Genomic DNA, 27,509 nt, shown 5'->3' with positions numbered 1-27,509 from the left:
TCCGTTCACGCGACGCAAATTTCTTATTTCGCAAAACGCACCTGCGTTGTATGCATATTTATAGGCATACTTATTTATAAGTATTAATCTATAAATGTATACACGTGTTTGTGTACATGTTATATAATAAACATACCCCATACGTGCTTTTATACGAGTGTATAAATAAATTGGCATTGAAAAATATGGAAAATTTCAAAGAACTCGAATACATTTGGAGATCATACAAATTGGGAGAATAAGTAATTCGTTGTAGATAGATTAAAGCTAAAATCTCGGACATTCGACGCATAGCGTTCATTAAAAAGATCAAAGAAAGATAGAGAAAGAAAAAGGATGGATGAGAAAGCTTTGAAAATGTTCAAACACGTTTCAAAGCGAACTAAGGGAAAAACTACGAAATCGTTCTACTTTGTTTTTGTTCGTGGGGCGAAAGGGGGGCGTAGGGGTGAGGCGGGATTTAGATACGTGATAACGTAACGCGCATCACGAACGTTATGCGAAGTTCTCTCGAAATATCGGGGAAATTTTCAATGCAGGAAGAAACGATATGAGGGGGAAGGGGTGGGTGCGAGGGTCGTGTGGATGGTTAGAAGAAATACAGCCGATAAAATGTTACGCGTATCTTTTATCTTTTATCGTATTACGACATCTTTCTTTCTTTCTTTCTTACTTACTTACTTTCTTACTTTCTTTCTTTCTTTCTTTCTTTCTTCCTTTCGTAAAGCAAATCCCTCCTTCTCGTTTCGTTTCTTCTACGAGCATCTCATGCATACATATTTGTAAGTTTGGACGCAAAAAAAAAAACGAGTTATCGATCAGTTTCCAAAATACGACAGAAGATTCGTGTACGTGTTTACATGCATGTATGTGTGTGTAGGTTTTACAGATGACACATCCACTCGATTCTACTTACGCGTATAAATTTGATACTTTAACCGGGTGAAAAAGCTCACATGGGTACTGGGAGTAGAACACACGTATATACAAACACACTCGCATACATACGCACATACATGTATATATATTCTACGTAGAACGTTTGCAAACGGAAGAATCTCAGTGAGCGAGATCGCAACAAGTTGCATTTAAAATCCGTAGGAACTGGCTCTCGACATCGTACTTTCAACTTTCCATGTCTTTTTCTTTCTTCGAAACGGATCTTCTTTTTTTACTCTTTCTTTCCCTTTCTCTCTTTCTCTCTGTCTCTCTGTCTCTCTTCGAAAAGTAAAAAAAGCTTTGGCGAATCAAGCTTTCATATTCAACGTGATTTGAACCATTCAACGCGTATAAAATACATTATCTTTGGTTCACGGAAGTTTATTTCGTCTAAATTATATTCAGATAACTCGATGTAATTCATTTTTTTTCTTTTTTATTTACAATTTCTCTGAATAATAGTTTCATACCTTTGTAACGAGAGATACTAAAATGTAATTGATTAATTAGTTTATGATAGACGTGTTGAAAAAACTTTAAAAAAAATAATTATATTTATAATTTTATCCGATCGATTGTTCGATAAAGTAAACGTATACGAATTTTGAATAAATTAGCGAATCAATTAATTCGAAAAAAGAATAACAGAAAAAACAAATAGAAACATGAAACTGTTCGAACGAATTAATATAAAGAAATCAAATTGGGTCAACATATATTGAAATAATTGTGTTTTCTTTCATTTTCATAATATATTTTTATTTTCTTTGAAAGAAGAAAAAAGAAAAATAGAGAGAAAGAGTAATGATTACCGTTAGGAAAGTAACAAGTTTCTATATTCTTGGATTAAAACGATATAACGGGGAAGCTTAAGCAAAGTCGAGTCAGGAAAGTGTCAGGTGATACTTAAGAAGACTCTTAGGGTGTACTGTTGCGTGAAAAATACACGAACCCGAGGGGTTGCATTTAAAAAGTAAGGAAGGAAGGAAGGAAGGAAGGAACGAAGACGAAAACGAAGATGAAGACTAAGAGATACTTTCTTTACGATCGTATAACTGATAACGACGCGAGGGGATTAAACCATCACTTTATTTTCTTTTCATAAGATAAAGAAAAACAAAAAATAAAAGAAAGAAGAAAAAACATAAAAAAGAAAAAAGAAAAAAGAAACACTTTCGCGTTCGAGAGACATTTCAGTATTATTATCATTTAACCTTAATTTATTATAATTATGTATCCTTTCAATCTCTCGTAATTTTTCTGTTTTCTTTTCATTTTCGTATCATCAAACTAAATTGACACGAAATTTCGAAATATATATATAATATATATAATATATATATTTGATCGCGAGTTAGAGTTAGTTTGTAGAGATGGAAAAGTTGAAACAATTTTAAAGTTTAGACGAGTCATCATCTTCAAGGTTAAATACACATTTTACTCTAAGGTCTACCTAACTCGTCATGTATATTCGAAACATTAATTATACCAAATCAAGATAGAATTTATCAAGAGACACGAGCTTACATCTTATAAGAGGGTGGAATACCGTATATAAACTTACGTGTACGCGTATACACGTATTGGTTAGTCTAGAACACGAAGAAAACGTTTGTCGAGGTTAAATTGCGTGCAACGAAGCGGGAGTCGTAACGCGCACCAGGATTCTTGCTTAAGGGTTGGCCTTATAAAGGGTGCAAAAGAAGAAGAAGGAGAAGGGGTAGACCGTTTCTTTTACTCCCTTCTTTTTTCCCACCCTTCTCTCTTACTCTCCTTTTTCTTTCTCTCTTTTTTTTTCTTTTTTTTTTTCCTTTTCTTCTTCTTCTTCTTTCTCTCTTTATCTCTTTTTTTTACACCGAGCGGTAAAGTAAAGCTGCGGTTAAGACTTAGGAATCAACGAGATGGAAAAAAACGGTGAACTTTTGCGCAAAGATAAAAGGGTAAAAGAAAGAAAGAGAGAGAGAGAGAGAGAGGGAGAAAGAGAAAGATGGGGGAAGAAAAAAGAAAGAAGTAAAAAAATCTTATTACTTGTTGCATTTTTACTGGTGGATAAAATTCAAACTTAAGCAAATCAAAGTTTACTTTCAATTAATCTTTAATTTCATTATCACTACATTTTTTCTCTAATCGTTTCGTTCTTGCAATAACATTTATCGTACTTTAGCAATATATAAATAAACTTTTCGTAAAACAATAAATATTATTCTATTTAAATTGTTCTATGATTTGTCACGATAAATTAATTGTTCGATAAAATAAATGATGGAGCAAAAATAAAGAATGTTACGAGCAATTAAAAATCGTATGCATGCCAAACAAATCTGTTTTTTTTTTGTTCATCTCTGTTTCTCTCTTTCAATTATCTATTCGTTCATCTTTCCCTATTCAGCTATCTATTATCTATCTATCTATCTATCTAGCTTTCTATCTATTTGGTGCGTGACCCCGGTCGGATAGGCGCGTCGTCGGCTGGTCAGCTTGTCGCGATCGGAAATATAATCAAGGTTGGGTGGCAAGGGACGATAGGAGAGGAGGGTGGAAAATAATTGAAACACGAGCGTTCATTAGCAAACGCGCCGGCCCGAACGAATCGCGTATAGTCGTTCACCGAAAGAGTAGAGAAACGAGAAACCCAGCGTTCACTATGTTCTATTATATCATATAAATAAAATATTTGATCGTTATTCTCTTGGAGACACGTTTTTCCGTTCCGTTCTTAGGAAGAAGAACAAGAACAAGAAGAGGAACAAGAGGAAGAGGAAAAAAAAGAAGAAAGAAGAGGAAGGAAGAAAGGTGAAGAAGGAGGGGGAGGAGGAGAAGGTGGAGGAAAGCTTCGGTGACAACGGAGGAGTATTGGGGGAGGTGGGAGGCAAAGAAATAAAAAGAACAGAGGATTCGAATCGGTGTTGGTAGCGGTGGACACGAAAGGGAGAGAAAGAGAGAGAGGGAGGGCAATCACCCCCCGCCCCCCGAGCAATGGATCTTGCGCTTCTACTCTTGGTGGTGCTGCTCAGGCAAGAGGGTGAGTATGCCTTCGAGCTTTTCCGCCCTTTGTAAATTTGCTTTCGACAAACACTTCTACGATCGTTTCACTCGACTCGAGCGTTTCATCATTCTTGACCATGAAAAATTGGTTAACCGGAGAACGTATGTTTCCTTTCTTTTTATTTTCCTTTCTTTCTCTCCTTTACAATTATTTCTCTACGGAAAATAGAGAAAAGAGAGAAGGAAAGAGAGCGAGGAATAATCATCGAATAATGGATAATTGATTTTTCATTCATTTTTATTTTAATTAATCTTTTTCCACACAAGATCAAAATGATTATAGATGTAATTCTAGTATTAAGGTTGTTTCAATTTTTCCGTTTGCGTAATAAAATTCTCGCTGCGTAAGCGAGAAACGTATCGTCTATATATATATACGTGTAATTTAAAACGGAATGGACAAAAAATGGTGTATTTTCTAATTACGTATTTCCGTTACGTGAGTCACACTAATCGCGATTTTACGAGAGAAACGTGCAAAAGAGTAAGATGGAAGAGAAGACGACGACGACGACGACGTCGACGAGGTAAAAGACGACGAAAATGGTAAAAGAAAAGAGAAAGAGAGAGAGTGAATAGAAATGGTAAGAGCGAGATAGTTGAAACTGGAATTGTTGGAATTTATTACGTTACGGTACGTGATACAAGGAAAGAGAATAAGAAAGGGAATGCAAGAACAAAAGAGAGAGAGAGAAAGAGAGTGTAAGAATCCAGGATTAGCTAATTAACTTTTGTCAAGCTGTCTCAAAGATTTCGTTCTTTCCTTTGCATTCTTTTTTTTCTTTTTGCGTATGTGTGTTTTTCGTCGTCTAATAACAAACGCTTGTACTACGTAGATTTTAATGATTAATAATTCGATTAAGTATTCTTTTTCCCTTCTACCCCACCGGTTTCTTTTCTTCTATTTCCAAGAGATTTAATATTATAGAATAGTCTAAAGAATAATACTTTTCAAGGAGTGACAAATGTTTCGGAGAATTTGCCAAGGGGATAGTAATAAAATAAAAAAAAAAAAGAAAAAGAAAAAAGAAAACTTCTTACGATCTTTCCATGATTATTCTTTGATATCCACTCATGGAAATATAACTTCGTGAGATGGATAAAACGTACGTAGGAGAGTAAATTCGGGGACGCCTCTCTTGGTAAGAAAAAGAAAGAAAAAAAAAGAAGAATGAAGTAAAATGGAAAAGAAACGGAGAGGAAGTAGAAGAAGAAGAAGAAAAAGAAGAAGAAGAAGAAGACTTAGGGTATGAGTAGGAAAGAGACAAAGAGGGACAAAAAAATAAAAAAAGAGAGAAAGAGAGAGAGAAAGAGAAACATAGTTTCTTCGTTTCGCAAGCACACGCGAGCACACGCTTCTCTGTGTAGCTACAGGTATCCGGACGTTTTTACATTTGGCTTGGCTCTAAGGGAAAAATGGAGAGGGGTTGGATGCTAGGGACACACACCGGCGTAGTAAAACTCGGGAAATGAAAAGCGGTCGGGCCAAGAAGAGTAAAGTGCATTGCGCCATACATATCAATATGGAGACTGCGAATACGCGAGTGGGCTCGATATGAAATTTTAAAGCCGGTCTTCTTCTCGATGGCGAGAGGCGGATTGTAGAAAGAGGATGAGTTAGCATAAATAAATAAAAGATGCGAGTCGAACTAGGGACTTGAGAAAGTCAAAGAACGGTTGGACGGTGGGGATAGCGCGGTTTATGGGGTGGGGCGGGGCGAGGGGCGGTGGGTGAAAGAATCGTAGTCGGTGGTTGCTTAATTGTTCGAGGAATTATTGAATGAGTCAAAGAGATAGGAAAAAGAGAGACGGAGATGGAGATAGTAAAGTAGCCAGTCACATATGTACCTATACATGTTGAATGGTATTTGCAAATCAAACCAACGAAAGAGAGAGAGAGAGATAGAGAAAGAGGGAGAAACTCTCCATATTCCACAGCATTGGTCAGATGCTTTTACAGTTTACCGATGCAGGACAATATAATGGAGGGATGCTTCAATCGCTTTTATAACGATGTAATATTAACAGCAAATATTTCGCTAACATGCTATTTGCGGGCAGTTGTACTAATGAACTCTCCTCTTCCTCTTGCTTTCCGTCTGTCTCTGTCTACCCTCTATTCGACCACGATAATTTACATACGGTTTTGATTTTCAATATCTGTGTTATTTCGATGTAACTCTGGTAGGTAGCAAGGTTGGTTGGTAGGTAGGTACCTACCTACGCGTAATCATTGAACAGAGTTGAACAAGTTGCTATCGTTATCCGGCTCATCGAAAATTTATTATCCTTTGATCGAACTATTGGAAACAATTACGTACTCGTAACTCTAATTTTCAGGATTAAATTGCCTATCTTTGTCTCGTTGTCTCTGTCGCATATTACGTCAAAAGAAGGTAGATGCTGAGTACACGTCAGACTATCAAAATCACACCTTACCGAAGAGGGATGGATAATTTATCGATCCATTTACCAAGGGTAAAAAGAATGTTGAAAAATGATACGCGCTAAGGAGCATGAGAAAATGGAAATGATTGACGTGGGTAAAGGAAGATAAATTAAAATGAAACGAGAGAAAAAAAAATAGAGAGAGAGAGAGAGAGAAAATGATAAACACATATTTATACATGCGATTGACTGCATTACGAGTATTTGCAAATGTTACATAATATTTAAAATTAACTCTCTCTCTCTCTCTCTCTCTCTCTTTATTTCTCTTTGGAATGCTAAATTGTAGAAATCAAATAAAAACTTATATTATTCTTCGGTCGAGTGAAAAAGAAACGTCTACGAAACGTGTTGGATTTAAAATCGTAAAACACACACTCTCTCTCTCTCTCTCTCTCTCTCGAGTAGCCGTGGTATTTACGAGCGTTAGCGAGAAACAGGAAAAAGAAGAGAGAATGGAAGATAGAAGAGAAGGAAAGGGTGAAGAAGGATGAGAAGAGAGTGAAGGGAAGAGGTTTAAGGGTTGTGGTGGAAAAAGAGGAGGTAGTAGTAGTGGCTATATCGTTTCCTCGAGTCACCTCTCCTACACCCACACCCCCACTCCCCCCTTCGAGGGGTAACCCACCTGATGAAGATAAAACGGGATAATTATAGAGCCTATCGGGGATCGTGGTGTGGCTAAATTTCGTTGAGACACGCGAGATCGGTCGAAGGTGGGCGCGGCAATGAAGGGAAACGCGCTTTGTTAAAGAAAAAACTAAAGAGTAAACGGACGGAACCACTAGTAGTGGGTACTGGAAAGGGTAGAAACCGAGAGCTTTTGCAAATGACCGGTGAAAAAAGAGAAAACCATGAAGGATATCGTTAATTTTTCATACAGCCCAGAAGCATCTGCCTTCGGCTAAACTGACTAATTATTTTTCCATTTTTTCCCCCTCTCCCTTACACACACACACATACACACACTAACTCAAACTTGACTTCATCCATTTTCTCATTCTCATTCTCGCTTGAATTATTATTCTTTTTCTTTTTTCTTTTGTCATTTTTTCTATCTATCAATCCTGGCCAGAAAAATTACTTTTTATTTCGTTCTATTGTACATCTACAAAAAAGTGAAAAGATATTATATAACTTATTATTATATAATTATTATATAATTTCGGAAAATATTATTACCGTTACAGTATGTTCCTCGTGGTTTCGTTGCCTTAATTAGATAAGATAAAAAAAGAGAAACAAGGAGTATGGTGTAAGTAATCTCGATACAAAGACTCGTTCGTAGATCGATCTTCTTTGGGGGAAAAAAAAATTCTTGCGACGTGATCTATAAGAGGTAGCCCACAGATATCGTAGTTTTTCACTTAAACTGTCAAAGTAAAATTCTTGAGAATATTGGAGGCGTCGTGAAATTCTAAATCCTGAGAGTGCGTCCGTTTCGGATTCCACGCGATTGTCGGACGGAACAGGAAGGAACGATAAATTCCGGGAATACGTTTGCGAAACTTTTCTACGGGATAATACTGGGAAGTGTTGGTGATTTACGATTATGTGATAAGGTAGCGACTCTCGTCGCTCGTATTGCGACGATGTGTTCAACGATGGGATATAGTTGATAACGTTTCGCAGGGATTTTCGATACGGGCAGTGTCCTGTGATGAGAGATACCATGTTTAGCTAGTTTAAAGAGAATATATCTTTATTCTTATACCCCAAAGGGCTCGTCATATTTTTCAATTTTCGCATTATCTCTTCAAATACATATACGCGCGATCATTATTATAAATATCATACTCTTGTCTATATTTATTTATTATTTCGGGTATAAATTTATCAACATTTTAAATGAACGATCAATATTCTTTATAGGGGTAAAGTTGCATCAATATTATTTATCGATACAGAGCGTACATATATATATGCTGATATTTTATTACAAACATTGGCCATTTATTTAAAATACTGACAGTTTTTTAATTAATTTCTAATTAAATATCACAGTACGCAATAGCGACCATTTATATTGTATACTATCATAAATATACAATTATAAATTCTGATCGAATGAATTAATTGTCTATCATATAAATTGTTGAACCATCGACAACAGCTTCTTTCGAAGTTATTTTGAAAGTTTTTATCGAAATCCTAGATTTATCCAGTTGGTCGAAAAAAACCAGGAAGAAGAAAATAAAAAGAAAAAGAAAAAGAAAAAGAAGAAGTTGTAAACAAAAGAAGTCATTGAGTAAAAAAGTTGTACTCGGTCGACTAGGAGGTAGGTGGCCTTGATCTTTTCTAGGACGAAAGTATAAACGATGTTTGTACAGCATTTCACATAGAATTGGGTCGATTGTTAAGAGCCCATGGCAAAGAACGTACCGGTAACGTTTATCGACGTACTCGTGTCACGAAAGCTTACTTAATACTTACTTTCCACTTACTTTTGAATTGACTTACATAAACTCTGTCGTTGTAAGTCACGAAAACCGTTCTAACTTTTGTGCGATAGATTGAAAAAACAAAAAAGAAAAAGAAGAAGAAGAAGAAAAATAAACTCGAATGTTATTAATTCGAACGAAATGAAAGCTCGTAAAGAGCGAGTGGAAAGATCGATTATTTCAATGAATTATTTTCGAGGTCATTGGGGCAGATATTCCCAGAGTCAAAGTTTTTCACGATAATTATATATAACGATGATGTTTTAGGGTGGATTATCTAAAGCTTTCGGAAAATTTCTGTTGAGGATTATTAACTTTGGTTGAAGTATATATATTCGAGGTATATATATGTAATAATACACTTATACATGTACACCTGTACATGTACATGTACACGTATACATGTACACCGTATATATGTAACATAAAGTTCGCTTCAGAAATTCGCCCCATATCGTAGTTTTAGATACCTTTCAATGTTGGGAAAACTATCGTTGTTCTTGGAAGCTTTACTTCATCCTTTCCTTTTCATCGTTCATCGCCTAAGGTCTTACATTAAACTTAAATAAGATTGTCGATTTTAGAATTGAAATCTAATAGAATACGAACCGATTAGCGATCGAAATGCATTTTATGCATGATTACTTTTAGAATGACACTTTAAAAAATTTATTGATTTCATTTATCCATATTTGATAAGAAAAATTCAATCAAATTTAATAGGACGTTTCTTATCGTCAAAATGAATAACCTAGGAATAATATTATACGTTACATATAGACATAAGTTAACTTATACATAAGTACTTAGACATAAGTACTTATACATAATATAAGTACTTATATTACTTAATAACTTAGACATAAGTTCATCGAATGGTGTTTCCTATTGAACGCGTTCACTTTCATAAAAGAAGGGGGGGCGGGGGAGGGGATGAGGAGGAATCGATATTTAACGACGTCTGGAATGGTCGGAAAATCGATTTGGCGAAATTACTAACGATTTACGCGCATAGGTTCGCATTTGTGTCGAACTGCCATCGTTAAATTATGTATCGGCTGGTGGCAAAGGTCGTGCGAGCAGTTACTAGTTGCGGTCATTCTCGTATTCGGAATGGCCTCACGTAAAACCGATATGATGCCGACTCACAAAGTGAATTTCACTAATTGTCATTGCATAAAACATGCAGGTTACAATCGGCGTTAAGGGAATGTGTACGCGTGCGCGTATGATGTTACCTCGGTAATTTTCAATTTCCCGCTTAAACGGGACGCCATACTCATTGCCAACGTGCACGCATTCACCACCAACATACTTGCACATTCGCATACGTGTACACTATTTCGTAATGGGATCGTAAAGTTGCCATTGGCGAGACGTCTAATGGAACGTGAACGTATGTACAAACGTATTATGCACATACACACGCAAATACGTACCACCACCTATCGGTTTGAAAAAATAATGAAACTTTTTAAACGAGCTCGTAAATTACGATGTAAATTGTATACAAAGTATACCATTATATTTTTCTATTTAAATTACAAATGACGTATGTTTTATTTCATTTATAAATAACGTATAATGAAAAATCTTGCATTCGAGAAAAATATCATTTAAAGTTCAGAATTTCCTATTAACAGTTTGAAATTAATCTAACCACTAAAAAAGGAAAAATGATAGTCGAATCGAGTACATGATAGTATTCGAAAAATAACTTATATTCGGTTAAAGACTTTTTAACGAAGACGCTGCTCGTTAACCAGACGTTAACGAGCTAAACGCCATTAAGGGGAGAGGAAAATAGGAAACGTCAAGGGGGTGGTTTCAACGACGGAAACAGAAGAATATCGCGTGTCGTGTTTCACATCGACACCATCTTCCTTCTTTCTCTTTCACCTTTCTTTTCCTTTGCATTTCGAAACCAACTTCCTGTTGGCCGACGCAAAAGGGTCGACTGTTTATCAGCCGACCAACATAATTAAAGACTGCATAGTGGTTTTAAGAGAAGAAGGGAAATACACCTTCTCGGGAATTACGATGCGAATGAAATTTAACGAGGTAGGTACGAGCTCGTTGGTTGGTGACACCAAACGTGAACTAACGCGAGACCTAACAGTCGTCGATTCGTTTGAGCCTAATTAAATTCGTCCCGCTGCGTATCGCAATAATTCGATCTCGTGATCGTGGATGGAAAAAAAAAAGAAAGAAAAAAAGAAAAGAATAAAAAAGAGAGAGAAAGGATTAAAAAAAAAAGCCGAGTAAAAGGGTTACGTTGGTATCGATAATGATATTGAAGAAAAATGGGGAATGGGGAGAAAATCCGTGGAGATATGTAAATGAAGTTTCGAGTCGTTCGTCGAACCCCAAAATCATTTTATTTTATAGAACATTTTCTCTCTTTTTGTTTTTTCTCATTCGATCGTATTCTCTCTCTCTCTCTCTCTCTTTCTCAAATTTAAGTTTACAGTAATGATATTCGTGCACTGTATTTTATTTTATTATTGCGTCATAATAACGAATTAGTTCGTTCCAATGGTTGGTATTTATTTTACAATTACACAAATATAATTAATGATGATATTTGAAATGTCGTACTTATTACAAAATCGACAGATTTTGTCTATCGTACGTTGGGAAAAAGTTCGAAACGTAAACGAGATCGGGTATGCAAGTCGTGCCAGGAAAATAGATTTCGTGCTCCTTTTGGCAAACGCGTCGTGAATCTAACCACAATCTGTTAGAACCGATGGCCATGATGATCAGCGGGTTCCTTTCAACGTAACTTTCGAATCCCTCCCTCCTGATGTTACGGATCAAAAACTTGTTCTACGATGTACGTGGTCTCCTGTGAAACAGCTTTTCCCCGAACGTGAATTGAACGAAAATACGTATTCCTATTAATTTCAAACTTTTCGAATTTTATTTATAGTGCGGAGGTGAGATGATTGCTCCTGGTTGGGTAGAAGAAAATGGGAGTTGGTCACGAGGAGGTGTGCATTCATTTCGTACAACTCATATTCGACGCTCTACAAATTTACAAAATAAAATATCAGTTTAATCACTTTAAATTATTTAAAATAATATAACAATGATAATAATAATAATAATAATAATAATAGTGATTTTAATAATGATAGTTCTCTAACTTTATTATGTATCGAATAATTTCGTGTGATAGTTTCTACAAATAAGAAAAATACATACAACAGAAAGTTCCGTTAATGAAGACACGATTAACCATTCCAACCAATAAAACTTTCATTCCTTCCAGGAAAAATCTTCTCATTTCCGTACAATACCACGTATCGCTATAACGATTGAGCTCAGTTTCGATATACAATATATTTCGAATCAAATTTATATAAAATCGTTTCGAGAGAGGTAACTTTATAAAAATGTAGGATCATATTTATAGTCAAATACGTACATTCCAGAGAGAGAGAGAGAGAGAGAGAGAGAGAAGGAGATTTCATTGATATCTACTTTTACAAAAGGAATAAAAAAAAGAAAAAAAAGAAATGAAATAAAATAAAATAAAAGAAAAGAAAAGAAAAGAAAAGTAAAGTAAAAAGAAAAAAGACAAAATAGAACAAAAAGAAAAAATCGTTGGAGCAAGTTACTACTCTAGTCGAGTTGAGGCTCATGCGATAAAACACGTACGATTTCATTCGACGATAAACGTGTAACGTGATTCCTTCCCTGAGATTTCGCAAGATAGAAGAGCTTTTTTTCCCTCTCTCTCTCTCTCTCTCTCTCTCTCTCATTCTTTCCTTATCAGAGAGAGAGAGAGAGGGAGGAGAATCGGGGGAGGTGGTGTAGTTTGAGGTGATCACGCGCGACGAATTACGAGGCGACATTCGATGAGATCGTAGCTTTTTCCACGATCGTTTTCGTTTCTCTCCGTACACATTTTCGACGAATTCGATAGGTGAACACGTGAATGTACGAGTGTAAAAAAGAAAAGCCCTGAATTAGTTAGGTCGGAGCCACGCGCATACGTGAGCCGAATTTTCAACCAAACGTTCGCAACGAGTACCACAGGTGGAATAATTCTCGAGGAAAAAGAAAAGGAAAAGGAAGAGAAAAAAAGATGACAAAATAAATAAAAACAAAAGAACAAAGAAAAAGAAAAATACATAATATTACAAGACAACGAAAAAGAACGGAGAAATAAAATAAACCGTCGTACACGCGGATTAAGAGCTACGATTATAAACGTCTAAACTTAAATTCCGCGGTTGAATCATGGATATAAAATTGTAATGGTCTGATTAATCGATTGAATTACATTTATTCATTCTTTTTTTTTTCTTTTTCTTTCATTCTTCCTTACTTTCTCGATCTTTTAAAAACGTTTTAATTACTTGTCATAATTTTTCAAACTAATACATTATAGTTATGATTTTTACAACCCCCTTTCGTGCTTCATTATCTCTTCGTATTAAATGAAAAAATTTTATTTAATAGTTTCTCCCTCTCTCTCTCTCTTTTTCTCTATATCATTCGAGAATACAGGAAGAAGGATACCACGTGCGGTACTTTTTTATAAATTTTTTATTTTTTAAATTTACGCTAGCCGGAAACACGAAAGAGAGTACAGGAAAGAGCGATAATTCTGAATTTCGAGTTAAAAGTATGAGGGAGTCGAGTAACGGCGCGGAGTACCGTCTCCCTAGGGAGCAGCCTTAATTTAACTTAATTCGGTGATAAAACGATTGGCGCCCACCGAGCAGTTCCACTCTCTTTTCCCCTGCCCCTTTTTTCCTCTCTCTCTCTCTCTCACACACTTTGTCTGTCTCTTTCTCACGCTCAGCTCTATTCTGCTCTATAGGACTGAGCTTCTGTCAAATCGTTAACCGTTCGCGCGTCCACCTGGTTTCGCATTAATTTCTCTTCAAACTCATCCATTCACGTCCGACAAGCTGCCATCTCTCTCTCTCTTTATCTCTATCTATCTATCTATCTATCTATCTATCTATCTATCTATCTATCTTTTTTCGTGCTCATCCCTTTCATTTTATTTTCTTTTTTTTTTTTTCGAACCTCGTCAGAAACGAGCGACGAGTTTCGCTGGCGCTTCGTTAAGTGCTTCAAAGCGAGTCATCGCTTACTGAAATCGTGTGAGAGCGTACTGACTGACGACTACGTATTAAACAAAAACGAATTTTCTATTCCTTCTTTCTTTCCCTCGATATAATTCTAGTTGGATTCGATTCCTCGTTAATTACTGCCCCATAACCAGGCAGCACAATCATCGCATATTCGCTTTCGCCAAGTGCTGTTGTATGGGAATCAATCGTTCGAAAGGGTCCTTCATCTTCCTGGAGACGAACTCGATACTGGCGACCCATTGTCAACATATCGAGATAGGAATAAAAAAAAAAGACGAGTTTTGGTATTGTACGAGCCTTTTATTCGATCGTTCAACGTCTCTCTCTCTCTATGCGTATTAATATTTTTTCATTTTTTTTTCTCTTCCTTTTTTCTATTTGTTTTTTCGCATTTATTCCTTTCTTCTATATTCGTAATAATTTATTTATTTTTTTTCCTTCCTTTTTTTTCTTATTTAATATCGTCCTCGTTATAACGAACTTAATTACAAACGAGTTATTATTTTTTTCGTCTAACTCGGGTTGGAAGTCTTTCGCACGTTTAACCGTACCTAGGCTAGGAGGTTACCCATCGAAATAGGAATTTCTGTGGGATGGAGGTAAACGAGAGGCCACGACCAGCGTGGTTCGCCACGGCGAGCTCTCTCATTGAACATTCAAATGTACCGAGTGGTCGGTAGCCATAGCCATACTCTGGCCGTTCTTGTGGCTCTTAGCCCCTCTCGGAGCATTCATTCGAGATCAACCGAAACGAGAATTCTTGATAAAGTGTAAGCGTGAAACTTGAAAAGGTAGAGAGAGAGAGAGAGAGAGAGAGTGAAAGGACTGCGAAGGAAATGTGAGATATAAAAAAGTACACGAGTAAAATGACTTTTTAAGATTTTTTTCTACACCATTATCAACGGATTACGCGATCTCTCGTTAAGTAAGAGAAAGAGAAAGGTGGAAGAACTAAAGAATAAGAAGAAGAATGAAATATACGAAAGGTATGTGTGATTTCTCGCCAAATTATTTTCTCACGATAAATTTCTACCAAGTCCCGCCCCCCTCTCCAACTTCTCTCGTGATCTCTCTATCTCTATTCGTCTTAGTCCCCTCCCCCATCCCTTGGTCCTTCTCCCTTTCTTCTCCAATCCCTATCCTTCTCGTAGCTAAAACATAAACTTGGTAGGAATTTGTCCAATATCCGGGCAGATGTTTGCCAGTAAATCTCTCGGAATTGTCGAATTAGGAGAGTAAAGGCGTGGAAAAGCTAGTAGTACTTGGGATTCTTTCTTTTTTCCCTTTTATTACGTAGACATAGAGTTTACCGTAAGAATGCAATCTACTCGAGAATACCAATTTCTATGCTCGTTTTCTTTTTTTGACTTTTCTTTCTTTATTCTTTTTTTCGTCACCGTATATACATATATATATATATAGATGTTAATAAGGTATCATGTGTAAAAGATATTTAAACATTTTCATGCTACTATCGGTTCATTCGTATAAGTTTGATCCCTCGTTTGAAAATATTTAATCGTTTTATTAATTACGCGAGATTAGTGGGAGAAAGTTCACGAACAAGGAAGGACTCGAGAATAAAGCTTTGTGTTATAATAAAAATAATAATAATAATAATAATAATAGGTATTTCTTTTTAGAGAAGCAGATAAGGCAAGCTGCATGGCTCGTTAGTTATATTCAAAAAGTATTCAAGCACGTAACCTGTTTAGTTTTTCCCTTCTTTCTCATTCTCTCATTCTCTCTCTGATTCTCTCTCTCTCTCTCTCTCGTTCGTTCTCGTCATCCTTCTCTTTCGAGAAAAGGCACGATCCAGCAACACGTCATTCTAAAGCGTGACAAACGTGGCAAACTTTTACGTATGACGCCATAAACTCTCGTGCCGAATAAGTTCTACATCTAAATGTCCGACAGATTTATAGAGGCAAAATGTGTTGGAGTTGCGTAGACACGCTTCGTCTCATCACAGGCGGTTTGCAAAACGGTAGATAACGCGTTTAGAATTAGCATAACTCGCTGGTAGGTTGGTACTATGGGAATTACTCTCATTCTATTTCTCTCTCTCTCTCTTTCTCTCTCTTAGTATTTATAACTACAGCATGAAATATAAATGATAGGTAGGTGCAATTAAGTAGTTACGACTAATGAGTCTGTCGTCTTTAATCGTAAGCTTTTAAACCATATCTCATATAATTATACCCGCACGCATCATAATAATACCATAACAGGCATTAACGAATGAATGATTATTTTGAAGATTAAACGGTTAATAACAAATTATCGTATGAAACATATATTATTTGTAAGAGGTAAAGTGATGAGAAAATAAAGTGGAGAGACAAGTACTAAGTAAATCAACCTGTTCGCACGAATCTCTCTCTTCTCTTCGAGAAATCGGATTTCTGGTAGATAGGTGGTTGGTAGGTAGGTAGGTAGGTAGATAGATATATACGTTAAGCTATTCACCCTCGAAACCCATTGACCTCTGACCGGACCTCGGAGACCCTTTTCAGGAAGAGAGAAGCGCATATCATGGGACATCTACGTGATCCCTCGGAAATTCTCTCCCTCTCTTACTCTCTCTTCTCTTCTCTTCTCTTCTCTTCTCTGCTCTGCTCTTCATGCATTCTCCCTGTAGATATTAGGGTAAGAGTGTTAATAATCGACCACCCGAAGAGAAAATCTTCCAGGTCCTTGGACTTCATGTTAATATTAGGTGGTATGCTTTCGTGAAAATCCTCGGCCTGATTTGATCCTAATAAAGTTATCATAGGATATATCGCAACCTATATCACGCTTGAATCATTACTTCATTAAAGGATTTATTCGAACGACAACTTCATATGAGTAATAATCTTTAGAATACTAATTAGAGAGAGTGAATAAGAGAGAGAGAGAGAGAGCTAGAGAGAAAGAGCAGCAAAGGTAGCCAGAGGGTGACACACACGATGATTAATATTAACCTACGTTACGCTATAGTTACGGCAACGTGTGTTTCGGCTGAGTCAGCAAACGGCGTAGGACCTCCGTGACGGTTCGTCCCTTGCGGCGCCATTGAATCGATCGCGACGTAAAACACGCGAAAAACTGTCTGACGCGTAGCTTCCCTTTACCTCTTCCTCCGACACCCTTTTATGCCAACAACCCTTCCATCGGAGACTCGAGCATCCACCACCTCTGCCCCTTTGCCGTGACTCTAGCATACATTGAGCTTTTACGCGATTGGCCAAACGAACTCGCGTTAGTAAGAGCTTCTAAAGCGTTAAAGGGTGAAATCTGCACCGATTGCATTATACGAAAGGGGTTTTACAATTCTACTACGTCACTTGTACGCTCACTTTCTTTCTCATTTTTCTTTTCTCTTTTCTACCATCCTCTTTCGTCTCTTACAACAATTTCTTCATTTATTTACCTTTATACGAATAGACCTTTTCTCTTTCTTTTTCTTTCTTTTTTTTTATTCTATCTATCTTTCTTTCTTCGAAGGGAAAGAAGACGGCAATAAAGTCACGCCATAAGCCGGAAGGAGACCTTCGTTGAAGTATTACGGTGAGGAGGGAGGGGGGGGGACTCTCCGTCGAGGCTCGTAAAGACAAAAATCGAGCTTTTTTATTTTTTTTATCAGCGGATAAATTTATCGCCATAACCACCGTAGACCGTGTATTAGAAGTTACGCGCACAACGCACACAAGCACAAACATATACGGGCACGTATTCGTTCTAAGGGTTCGCGGAAACGTCGTAAAGGACCTTCTCCGTTGAGAAACACGTAACTGACTTTCCTTGATGACCGTTTTATAACGTCCAACTACTGTCCAACGTTATAACCTTTAAGTGTGTGCATCGGTGTATATCGCTAGTCGCTGAATTATTGTTTGACACGAAGTCTATAATCGTTCGACTCACGTAAACGAGTAAGGTGCTCGAAAAGCGGCGCTTTTTAAATTCGACTTTCCCTTTTTATCTGATCCGAAACGCGAATGAGGGGCTCAAAAGTTAAGGTCGATGAAGAACGTTAGGTACGGCTGAGAAATATATATTACTTTGAAGAAAGTTTACCGGTGTCTCGCGATATCTTCCTTCAAATTAATAGATAAGTCCAAATACCACAAGGGAATAAAAAATAAAGAAAAAGAAAAGTTATTTTATTCTTTATTCGACTTTGTTAATGTTATCTGATCGAATGGAAAGACGAGGGAAGAAAAGAAATGTTCGAACATTATAAAGACATTATCGAGACAATTTTCGCTAATTGTCGATTACATCGATGAATTTTTTTGAATTTAATCGATCGTTTTGATACGAGTAAACTCCTGTAGTATTTTAATTATATTAAAGATCGAATTATTATTGTTGTTATTTGACTCGATAAATTATTTCAATCGCAAATAGTAACTAATTGGTCAATCTTTTAATATCAAAGTATTTAATTGATCGGTCCAATCGGTCTTCCTTAAATAAAGAATCGCTCGAGTGAAATCTGCTTAAAACAAGTTAGCAGACTACTCAACGAGAACGACCAGTCTCACTAACGCGATCTACAATTTAAACTCGGCTTAACTCGGAAATTTAACTTTTGTCCAGGCAAAATTAAGCAGTCGAGTTAGCTTGAAATTTAAAATCAACCGGCTAAAGCAGACCTAAAGGATGACCTTACACGCAGAAAAGTCGAACAACGGCGATGCTACCTTTCCTGCTGAAAAGTTAAATATGTTTCGCGAGTTGACTGACTGTTCGTAGATATTGCACTACTCGAAACGAATCGTAATTAAATTTAATTAGGTTATCGGTAAAATTCATTTAACGAAAGAATAATCTCGACGTTTATTCAAACGTTTCAACTTCCTTTTCGTTTCATAAATACTAGCAGAAAAATCATTGAAATAAATGAAACTTTTGTATTATTACATAGACAAAAATTATTCGAAAATGGTTCTATTGTAACGATGTTATTTGAGTGCATTGTTAAAAATAGGTCATTTTCCCTTATAAAATGGTATTTGTTTTACCTCTTTATGACTTTCCATTCTGGAAATATAACTTTTTACAGTTTGTCATTCATAATCGCAATGAAACAGCTTTTCACGGTACGCGCGTAGCAAAAGGAAAAACGCTATAAGCCGGGTTGCATAAATTCTTGAAATTTATGTTGGTCAGTAGGTATATGACCTCCTATCAAAAAATTATATAGGTCACTGGATCAACTAACTACAAACGAGAATATCTCTAGAATTAGAAGTCGTAGAGACTTTGAACATAAATCGTTTTAAATGATATTTAATTATTTAGATTCTTCACTTAGATAATAACAATTAAAAATAACAATTTGTTATAAACAATTTTAAAAAAAATAATTTCTAATAATACATATGACCACATACATACACTACATACATTTTAGAATTTCTTATAGACAATTTGAAAAAGAAAAATTTATAATAATTAACATCCTATAAAATAAATTTGCATACAAATTAAACAAATCATTTTTATTAACAACATTGTTGCGAACTATTATTATTTTAATCTCTACGTATATGTCTATATAATTTATAATAAATTATTATAACACAGATTATCGTATTTACAAGAGAACTTTTAACAGAGAATATTTTATATTTCTACGAACCCATAGACAAATGAGAATATAAGAATAAGTATAAACAATTTCTTCGAAAGTAAATACTAGAAAATTTACGTTTGCCAGTGAGTATGTGTGCGCGCGTGTGTGTATGTGTAAATTACGTTCTCGGTGAATCGTTTACTCGAAAGGAAAACGACGACGAGGAAGATCAAGATAGGGTAGAGTCATAGACGTGGTAGAAAAGAGAAGGTTAGGGTCCGATGGAAACGTTAATGCCGTGAGACGGAGGGACTCACGTGACTGGTTCATCCGTAGGCGCGATAATGCAGGGAGTAGTGGCCATTACCCCTTTTCCGTGTCTCCGACCTCTTATACGCGAGTTTCTAATTCGTACACGACTACTACCAAGACAACATAAAGCACGATTTTCAAGGGGTTTCATGGCGTGACCAGATAGGAGAGAGAAACTCTTTACTAAAACGACGGACAGGCGTTATAGGATAAGATAAGCGAACTTATTCTCATCCTTTTCTCTCATTCTCTTCTTCGTTTCTCTTTCTCACGTACTTTTCTTTTCTTTTTTTTCCTTTTTTTTCTTCTTTTTATTTTTTTTTTTTATTGAAATATACGATCTTGTCAGATTAATCAGGCGTAAATAAAAGCCCGAAAGATTACGATAACGTAGCCAATCGTCCTTTTCTTACGTTAAAAAAAAGAAAGAAAGAAAATCTCGAATCTCGTCTTCTATTTTACCTTTCCCCAAACATCGCGAACGGAAGGGAGGATGCGGGGGACAAATATTTGGGCCACTTGATCCCGAAAGCCGTTAGAATCGTTTCTCTTTTAGCTTTCTTGGCGATAAGCTAAAACGGTCTCGAACATTTTTCCCTTAGTCTCTTGGTATCGTGGAGGGTAAAAATACCTTAAGAGAGAAAATTCTTTTTAGCAGGTTAAATTTCAACCCTCGCTCGTATCTTCCGAGCGGGTTTCTCGTCGTTCCTGGTAAATGTTACTTTTATATTTCTCGGCTCGTCAACCCGATCGACAGCTCGTCCTCCTCCTCCTCCTCCTCCTCCCCCTCGTCTTTGTCATAGTATTCAAGAAACATGATGCGTTATTAACATCGAACACGTTACCAATCCCCCGATGTGCGACAGAACGAAAGGGTCTTATTTTATCGGAAGAACGAAACATTCCACTATTTAATTTGAGACGGACAAAGCCGACGTTTACGGTTACAAAATAATAGAGTTTCCCTGAAGTAGGAGAAACCAACCGCGGAATAAATTGTTATATCGCAAGGATTTAATAGCTTTCCGTGATACGTCCTGTCATCCTGGCAAACCTGGCAAACGGTAGAAATGGATAGGGGATGCTCTCATGTTTTGTTAATGCGGCTTTAAATTGATTGACGTTGGTCGTTGGGACGTCCCATCGTCTGTAACAAGTTTTTTAAGTTTTGCATGATAGTACGCCGCCAACCATCAAAAGCTCTTTCGTTCGTTTGACACAGACGAAATCGAATGTTTCACTGATACATTCAGATCGATTGATATTTTGAGATCGTTTAATTAACGAAGAGAAAGAGAGAGAGAGAGGGAAAGGGAAACCAGTTTTATTCGTCTACTCATCGATAACGTTATTTCTCCAAAATCTCTTACAATTAGCTATAAAAATATAATCCGTTTAATAATCTGTGAGTTAAGTCCGAGCTGTATCAAAGTTAAACTGTAAATAAAATTTTGACTATAGATATGATGGACATAAATAAAATGTTTAAATCGATGAGTTTCAGCTTCGAACGATATATAAATAGTATTTTATCAATTTCGATATTTCGTTATTTTCTTTCTTTTTTTATTCGCTAAATAGTCGAATCAAAAAATTTAATTGGCACCTTGAACCACGGATATGATAACCACCTATAAAAAGCACAAAATTACAGATAAATATACTAAAGAACCGTTTATAAATTTGTATTAACACGCACAGACCGTTACTGTTAAAACGTTTTATTTGTTTTAATAAATTAATATTCCCCGATATTAATTAATATATCAAAAAGTGCGAAAATGTTATCGTATATAAATAAATAAAATTAATTACGAGATGAGAGATAAGAATAAAATTCCGATATGATATAAGCGTTTATTAAACGCTTTTCTTAATAATTGATAATTAAAATAATAATTAAAATAGATAATTAAATATTTCATCGAAAATTATTTTTCTTCCTTCAATATTAATTAAACAAATACTTTTTTTTCTCTCCTATATTATAATGAAGTAATAATATCCTTAAAATTGTGTTGCCGTTAATAAACCATAGACCATATTCTCATCAAATACTTTGAACATGCACCAAGCTCGAGGGTTTGAACAATTATATTTGGTTTTATTTCTACAGCTGCCGCCGGGACACGCATGGTCAGAGGATAAGCATCGGCGTAGCCGATACACGCAACAACGATTAATTTTATCCTCTGGTCTCTACACCCCCTACAACACCACCACCAACAACCACCCTTCCCCCTACTACGACCCCCATTTCTCTCTCTCTCTTTTTCCTGTTTCTTTTTTCCTCATTTTTTTTTATTTTTATTTCTTTTTTTTTTTATTTGACTCTCGACTACGTTCTACGTTTTTCGTCCTCCGGTCGATTTACTCTTTAAAACACGATCGATATGTCGCAAATCGAGCGTCCCTTTGGCGATTGACGCCGCCGAACGTTTGAAATGCTAGGCATATTTCGCGCGGAACGATTTTTCCCCCATCGACAACGTTATCAAGGTAACGGCCTAGATCGATCGTTTTCGATAGGAATTTTACGAGCTCGTTTTTCGATTAACTTTCACAATGTAATCCCATACGCTTGTAAACGCGTTTGTTTTTCTCTTCTTGTTTCGTTTTGTTTTGTCTTCTTCTTTTTTCTTCTTTTCTCTTTTATTTCGAATTTTCATCATTTCCCGAGCATATTCTTCGAAGATAAAATATGATCTTAATTTTATTACGATTACGCATTAATGTAGGATTCGTGAAAAAATTGGGCCATTTGACTGACTGCACCGGGACTCGAACCCGGATTTTCCGCTTTCCGAGTGACTGCTCTTTAACCATTGAGCTATCCACGGTCCACCGTCCAATCTCTTTACGAATGCCTATTTAAGTATTTGGCTTGGAAGCGCTCGCATTCCACATTATTGTAAAAAAAAGATTAAGATGATACGATAGCGACAAAAAAAGATTAAACTTGATAAGAAGAATAAGAATAAGAATAAGAATAAGAATAAGAATAAGAAGAAGAAGAATAAGAAAGAATAATTTTCGACTAAATTTATTTCGAAAGTATAAACAACTGAGTGAGTGAGTAAAGTTAACGTTAGTTTTCATCCTTTTTAAATGTGAAAGAACTCGGAGTCCACTCCCCCACCCAGCTTCAAACGAATTTCTCATTTTCTAAGATTTCTTTAAAAGATTCTATCAACCAACGCGATGGTAAGAAGACGTACATTCTGTAATTAACGGTGCTACCACGTTCAAAGGATGAGTCGGTAAATCGAATGTTTCTCAACTTTTTCTTTACTTTACTTCTCTCCTCTTTCTTTCCTTTCCTAGCCGACCCCCCCCCACCCCAAACTTCGTTCCGTCTCCCTATCTACCCCTATTTTCTTCAGCAACGAACGGATTTAATAAAGACTTGACGAGAACAGAGTCGCGCCAACTACAGCGTCAATTAGTCCCATGCATCTGTGAACAATGAATAAATCAGTGCAGTACCATTCCCAAAAAGGGAATCGCGTTTCGAAAGGAGGAGTTAGTCTGAATAGGATAAGACTAGGACAAAAGGTGTCGAGTACTTGTACGTGTATTACGACATTTCGCTGAATTACGCGTGAAATTTCCTTTCTCTTGTTGAGGAGGATGAGATAAACGAGAGAGTGAACGGGAGAGAGAAAGAGAGAGTAAGAAATGGGGGTGTGAGGGAGTCGAGGGGGTTGAAGGTAGATGAGCATAAGAAAAGTCGTTCTATCGAGACAAAAGGTAAAACGAGTAGATAACACGCGATTCCTGATAATTGCAAGACGAGTGGAAAAGTAGAGAAAATTGTGGTTGTTATGGGTGATTGTATTATAGTTGAAATTATATAACTGGTATTATTCTTTCTGTACTAATAAATTGAGAAAGAAAAAGAGAAAGAAGAAGAGTAACAGGATGTTTTCTAGAAAGAAAGAAAGAAAGAAAGAACATTTTAGTTGGTTTTATTTCTTTCGTCCTAGTATTTCACGAGGACCATTAACGCGGCGAGTTACGTGATTCGAGGTAGAAATCGACATTTACGATACCTTCGATTAGTAGTGATGGTGGTGATGGTGATGGTGGTGGTGGTGGTGGTGGCGGCAGCGGGCTTTCGAATGTTGTTCAAACAAAAGATAAATTCGACCTATAAATTTCATCCCCTCCCTACTTTCCCCCCACCCCTTGTAGTCCTTTTTTATTCGTTGGAAAAAAAAAAAGAATTTGTCGATCGCTTTGCGAGAACAACCTGTCGCGTCGCGTTACTCTGCCATGTTATGCCCGACGCGATTCCTATATATCCTACGCGTATGATACATGTGTACATCGATACTAACGTGTATACACGCGAAAAAATCTTTGCGTGTGTGTATGTCTGCGTGTGTGTGCTGTTTTTAATCTCCTTTCGTAGTTGTCATCGTGATATTTACCACGATAAAATTGTTTTCGAAAAAGAGAGAGAGAGAGAGAGAGAGGGTATAAAATAGAGTTGTTCTATGAATCATTCATTTCTTCTAACACTTTCGTTAAAATTTTCATTCTAAAAATGAATAAATATTTGTAGGACTGGATTTATTGAAAGATAAACAATGGGTACGTAGAAGTGAATAATAAATCTTACAAATTAGTGCGATTCTCACGATATAATACAAGCAACTATCTATTATCTTCGAAACTATCTTAAAATATTCTCTCTAATATACATATGCAATTGAATATATATTCTCTAGACTCTCTCTCTCTCTCTTAAAGTACTTTCTCATCGCTTACTCGTTTTTCAATACTTCCTTTCGATCATCGAAACTCACCCTTCTCATCTTTCTTTTCAAAACGTACACTCACTCAGGTTAAGCAATATATACACACACGCACACACAAATACACCCCCGCGTATAATAATCCTACATTGATAACGTGCCGAAATATAAACTTGACGGTCGCTGATTTACTTAGCATCCGCTAGCTCATAGACACGTGTATTCATACAACAATGTTTTATCAAGAAACCGTAGAGTAATTTTCTTTCCGTCCCTTCCTTCGAACATATCCAACGTTTTCCCGGCACAAGCATACACAGTAAACTCTCTTTCCCTCTCTCTCTCTCTCTCTCATACCACATTTTCTTCGTTCTCGAATCTATGTTATATGTAAACGTATTTGCTATTGAATCCATTCACCGATAATCCCTATGTAGTATACATATGTACAATTCTATATATAGGCAGGTATGTGTAAACGTACTGAAGTTAATATCCGAATAACCTATAGGTCGAACAGCGAACGTTAATAATGCTTTTGCATGGTTGATATCAACGCGAAAATGAACTCGTTCAAATGATCATCGGTTTAAAAACTCTATGGATATTTCACACAGATAGACGTGTAAATTCGTTTAGATTATTTAAGTTGATAGTCATTTAAATAAATCATTTTTATTAACATTTGTTCTTTCGTTTCTTTTTTTTGTTTTGTTTTCTTGCTTATTAATTTCGTACTTAACTCATTTGGATAGGTTGAAAGAAAAATCGTAAAGGCGTGAAAAAGAGAGAGAGAGAGAGAGAGAGAAAGAGAGAGAAACGATGAGCCAGGTAAAACGATCCGTCACTCTTGTCAAACGTCCTCCGGATGATCCGTCCAAACGGTTTTCCAATATTTACGAGCTATCTCTCGAACGGTTTCTTCTTGCACTATTGACCACTCGTGTGTACCTTTATGTATCTGTGTGCGTTAGTGGATGTGCGTGCACGTGTGTATCCGTACGTGTACGCGTTAATTTTCTATTTATCATATAAGATTTTTTCCTCGCAAATAAGTCCTACGCGATTATTTTTCTAATAAATTAACATATTCCTCGTCTCGTTTTTTAGCGAACAAGTATTCCGGAGTATTATTGTTACTTTCTTTAGAAAGAAAAAGGAACGAAAAATTGTATAAATTAAAAGGTACCCTTCTCTCTCTCTCTCTCTCTCTTTCTCTCTCACTATACACGAACTTTTAACGATTGCAGTGTTTTAGCCACGAATTTATGCTGTCCTTAGATAAGTTAAAATTAAAACGAGTTCTCTCTTTCTCTCCCTCTCCCTATCCCTCCCCCCTCCCCGCCCACCCTCTTTCTACCACGTTCGCGTAACTTTAAAATCACGTTCCCCTCTTTCTCTAACTCTTTCTCTATTTAGCTGACTATATCTAGCCATCTCTTTTTCTCCGTTACATCGGTGTGCTTTACGAGCCACTACTCAGCTGATCCAGCTTAATGTATGCTCTTTCGTGGCGCTTAAGTTAACTCGACCGATTTTATACTTTTTAATACACGCCGAACATTAGATCCTTTTAATATTTTCCGTATTGTTTTTAATTACGAAACCTTTTTACCATGATTAACGCGTTAGCAAATTTTCGCTATTCCATTTTCTACATTTTAGTAAAAAAAAAAATAGGTAAACGTTAACGTCTATTATTATTCGATTAGCTTACATCAATGTCATCGAAAACAATAAGAAGAGAGAGAGAGAGAGAGAGAGACCTTAATCGAAATTCGATCGTGTCTCTACACTATTACATAGTCCATTTACCTTACTTAAGTTTCTTTAAAAAGTACTTTGCGTAAGACCGTTAACTGTATAAACTCTCAAACATGCGCATATCTATAGACAGTTAAAGGCTCATAATCGTTTCCTTAGACAAGCAGAATCGATTCTATTCGTATTGAGATCACTTCTCAAAGTTGACCGTTCTACAACTCGATCGGGCAACTTCGAATGACTGTGTCCAAAGTCTAACCCACGACGTGCAATTAATTCAACAATTTGAAAGGAGGTGGAAACTGGCAGGACTCGATTGAGAATATCTCTCTCTCTCTCTCTCTCTCTTTTTCTTTCTCTCCCTCTCTCTCTCTCTGTCTTCAAAAGGTCGAACAAAAGGGATCAACTATCTCGTATATTGAAGATTGAAGATCAGTTATTCGCAAGTAGTACCAAGAGAATCTACCAATCGACGATTCAACGATCGGTTATGGTGGTTGCTCTTCAGTCTAATCTGGAAGTGCCGTTATTGTGTTCCTTGCGTATAACAGATGCGGTTATTGCGGTGAAACGAGGAATATCGATGATTAGAGAAACAAGGTAGCTAGCCTGCGGTCGTGGCCACACCTTCCTATTCCCAATTGCTCCGAGAATTAATTTATCGAAATGCGTAGTTAATACTACGACGTTAGGCCTCTCATAGCAACCACTAAATTTTGGATTTCAGTGATTAATGATTTAACTACTCGATCTATACCTTAAACTACCAAATAATCCTTTCACCATTTAAACCCATTCCTATCGATTTAAGTACACGCTAATCTACTTTCTTTCCACCGCAAATGTCTACTTCGATATTATCATTTATGTTAGTTTATTTAGTTTCTAAATATTCATGAAAATTAAATTTTCAATTAAAATAATTTTTTTGTTTATGTAGGTTAATTCAAAACACTTTTAACCCATTTGTTGCGGAATTTTTTTAGCATGAACAACTCATATATCGGTTAGTTAGTAATGAAAGGGTTAAAATTGGATGGGAAAAAATAAACATTAATAGTTTTTATAATATTTTATCGAAAGTCTACTATAATTGGTGGTAAAATGAAAGGATTAAAAAAAT

The 27,509-nt window shown here is 36.3% G+C and overlaps 1 protein-coding gene across 2 annotated transcripts in view; it reads left to right on the top strand.

The window, feature by feature from the left end:
- Nucleotides 1–27,509, top strand: part of LOC122526000 — an 80,745-nt gene that overhangs the window by 2,510 nt on the left and 50,726 nt on the right. The window contains exon 2 of one of the 2 annotated variants that reach the window (XM_043649068.1): nucleotides 3,635–3,961. In XM_043649068.1, the coding sequence (XP_043505003.1) occupies nucleotides 3,916–3,961 (46 nt within the window). In that variant the 5' untranslated portion in view covers nucleotides 3,635–3,915. Of the gene's footprint in view, nucleotides 1–3,359; nucleotides 3,962–27,509 lie in introns of both variants that reach the window. The other variant, XM_043649067.1, reaches the window with a different exon arrangement.

This window comes from Polistes fuscatus, unplaced genomic scaffold, assembly GCF_010416935.1.
Source record: "Polistes fuscatus isolate 324 unplaced genomic scaffold, CU_Pfus_HIC Scaffold10, whole genome shotgun sequence".
In the NCBI taxonomy this organism is placed as follows: Eukaryota; Metazoa; Arthropoda; class Insecta; order Hymenoptera; family Vespidae; genus Polistes; species Polistes fuscatus.
The sequence above is the reverse complement of the archived record's forward strand: the minus strand, read 5'-3'. Positions and strand labels throughout refer to the sequence as shown.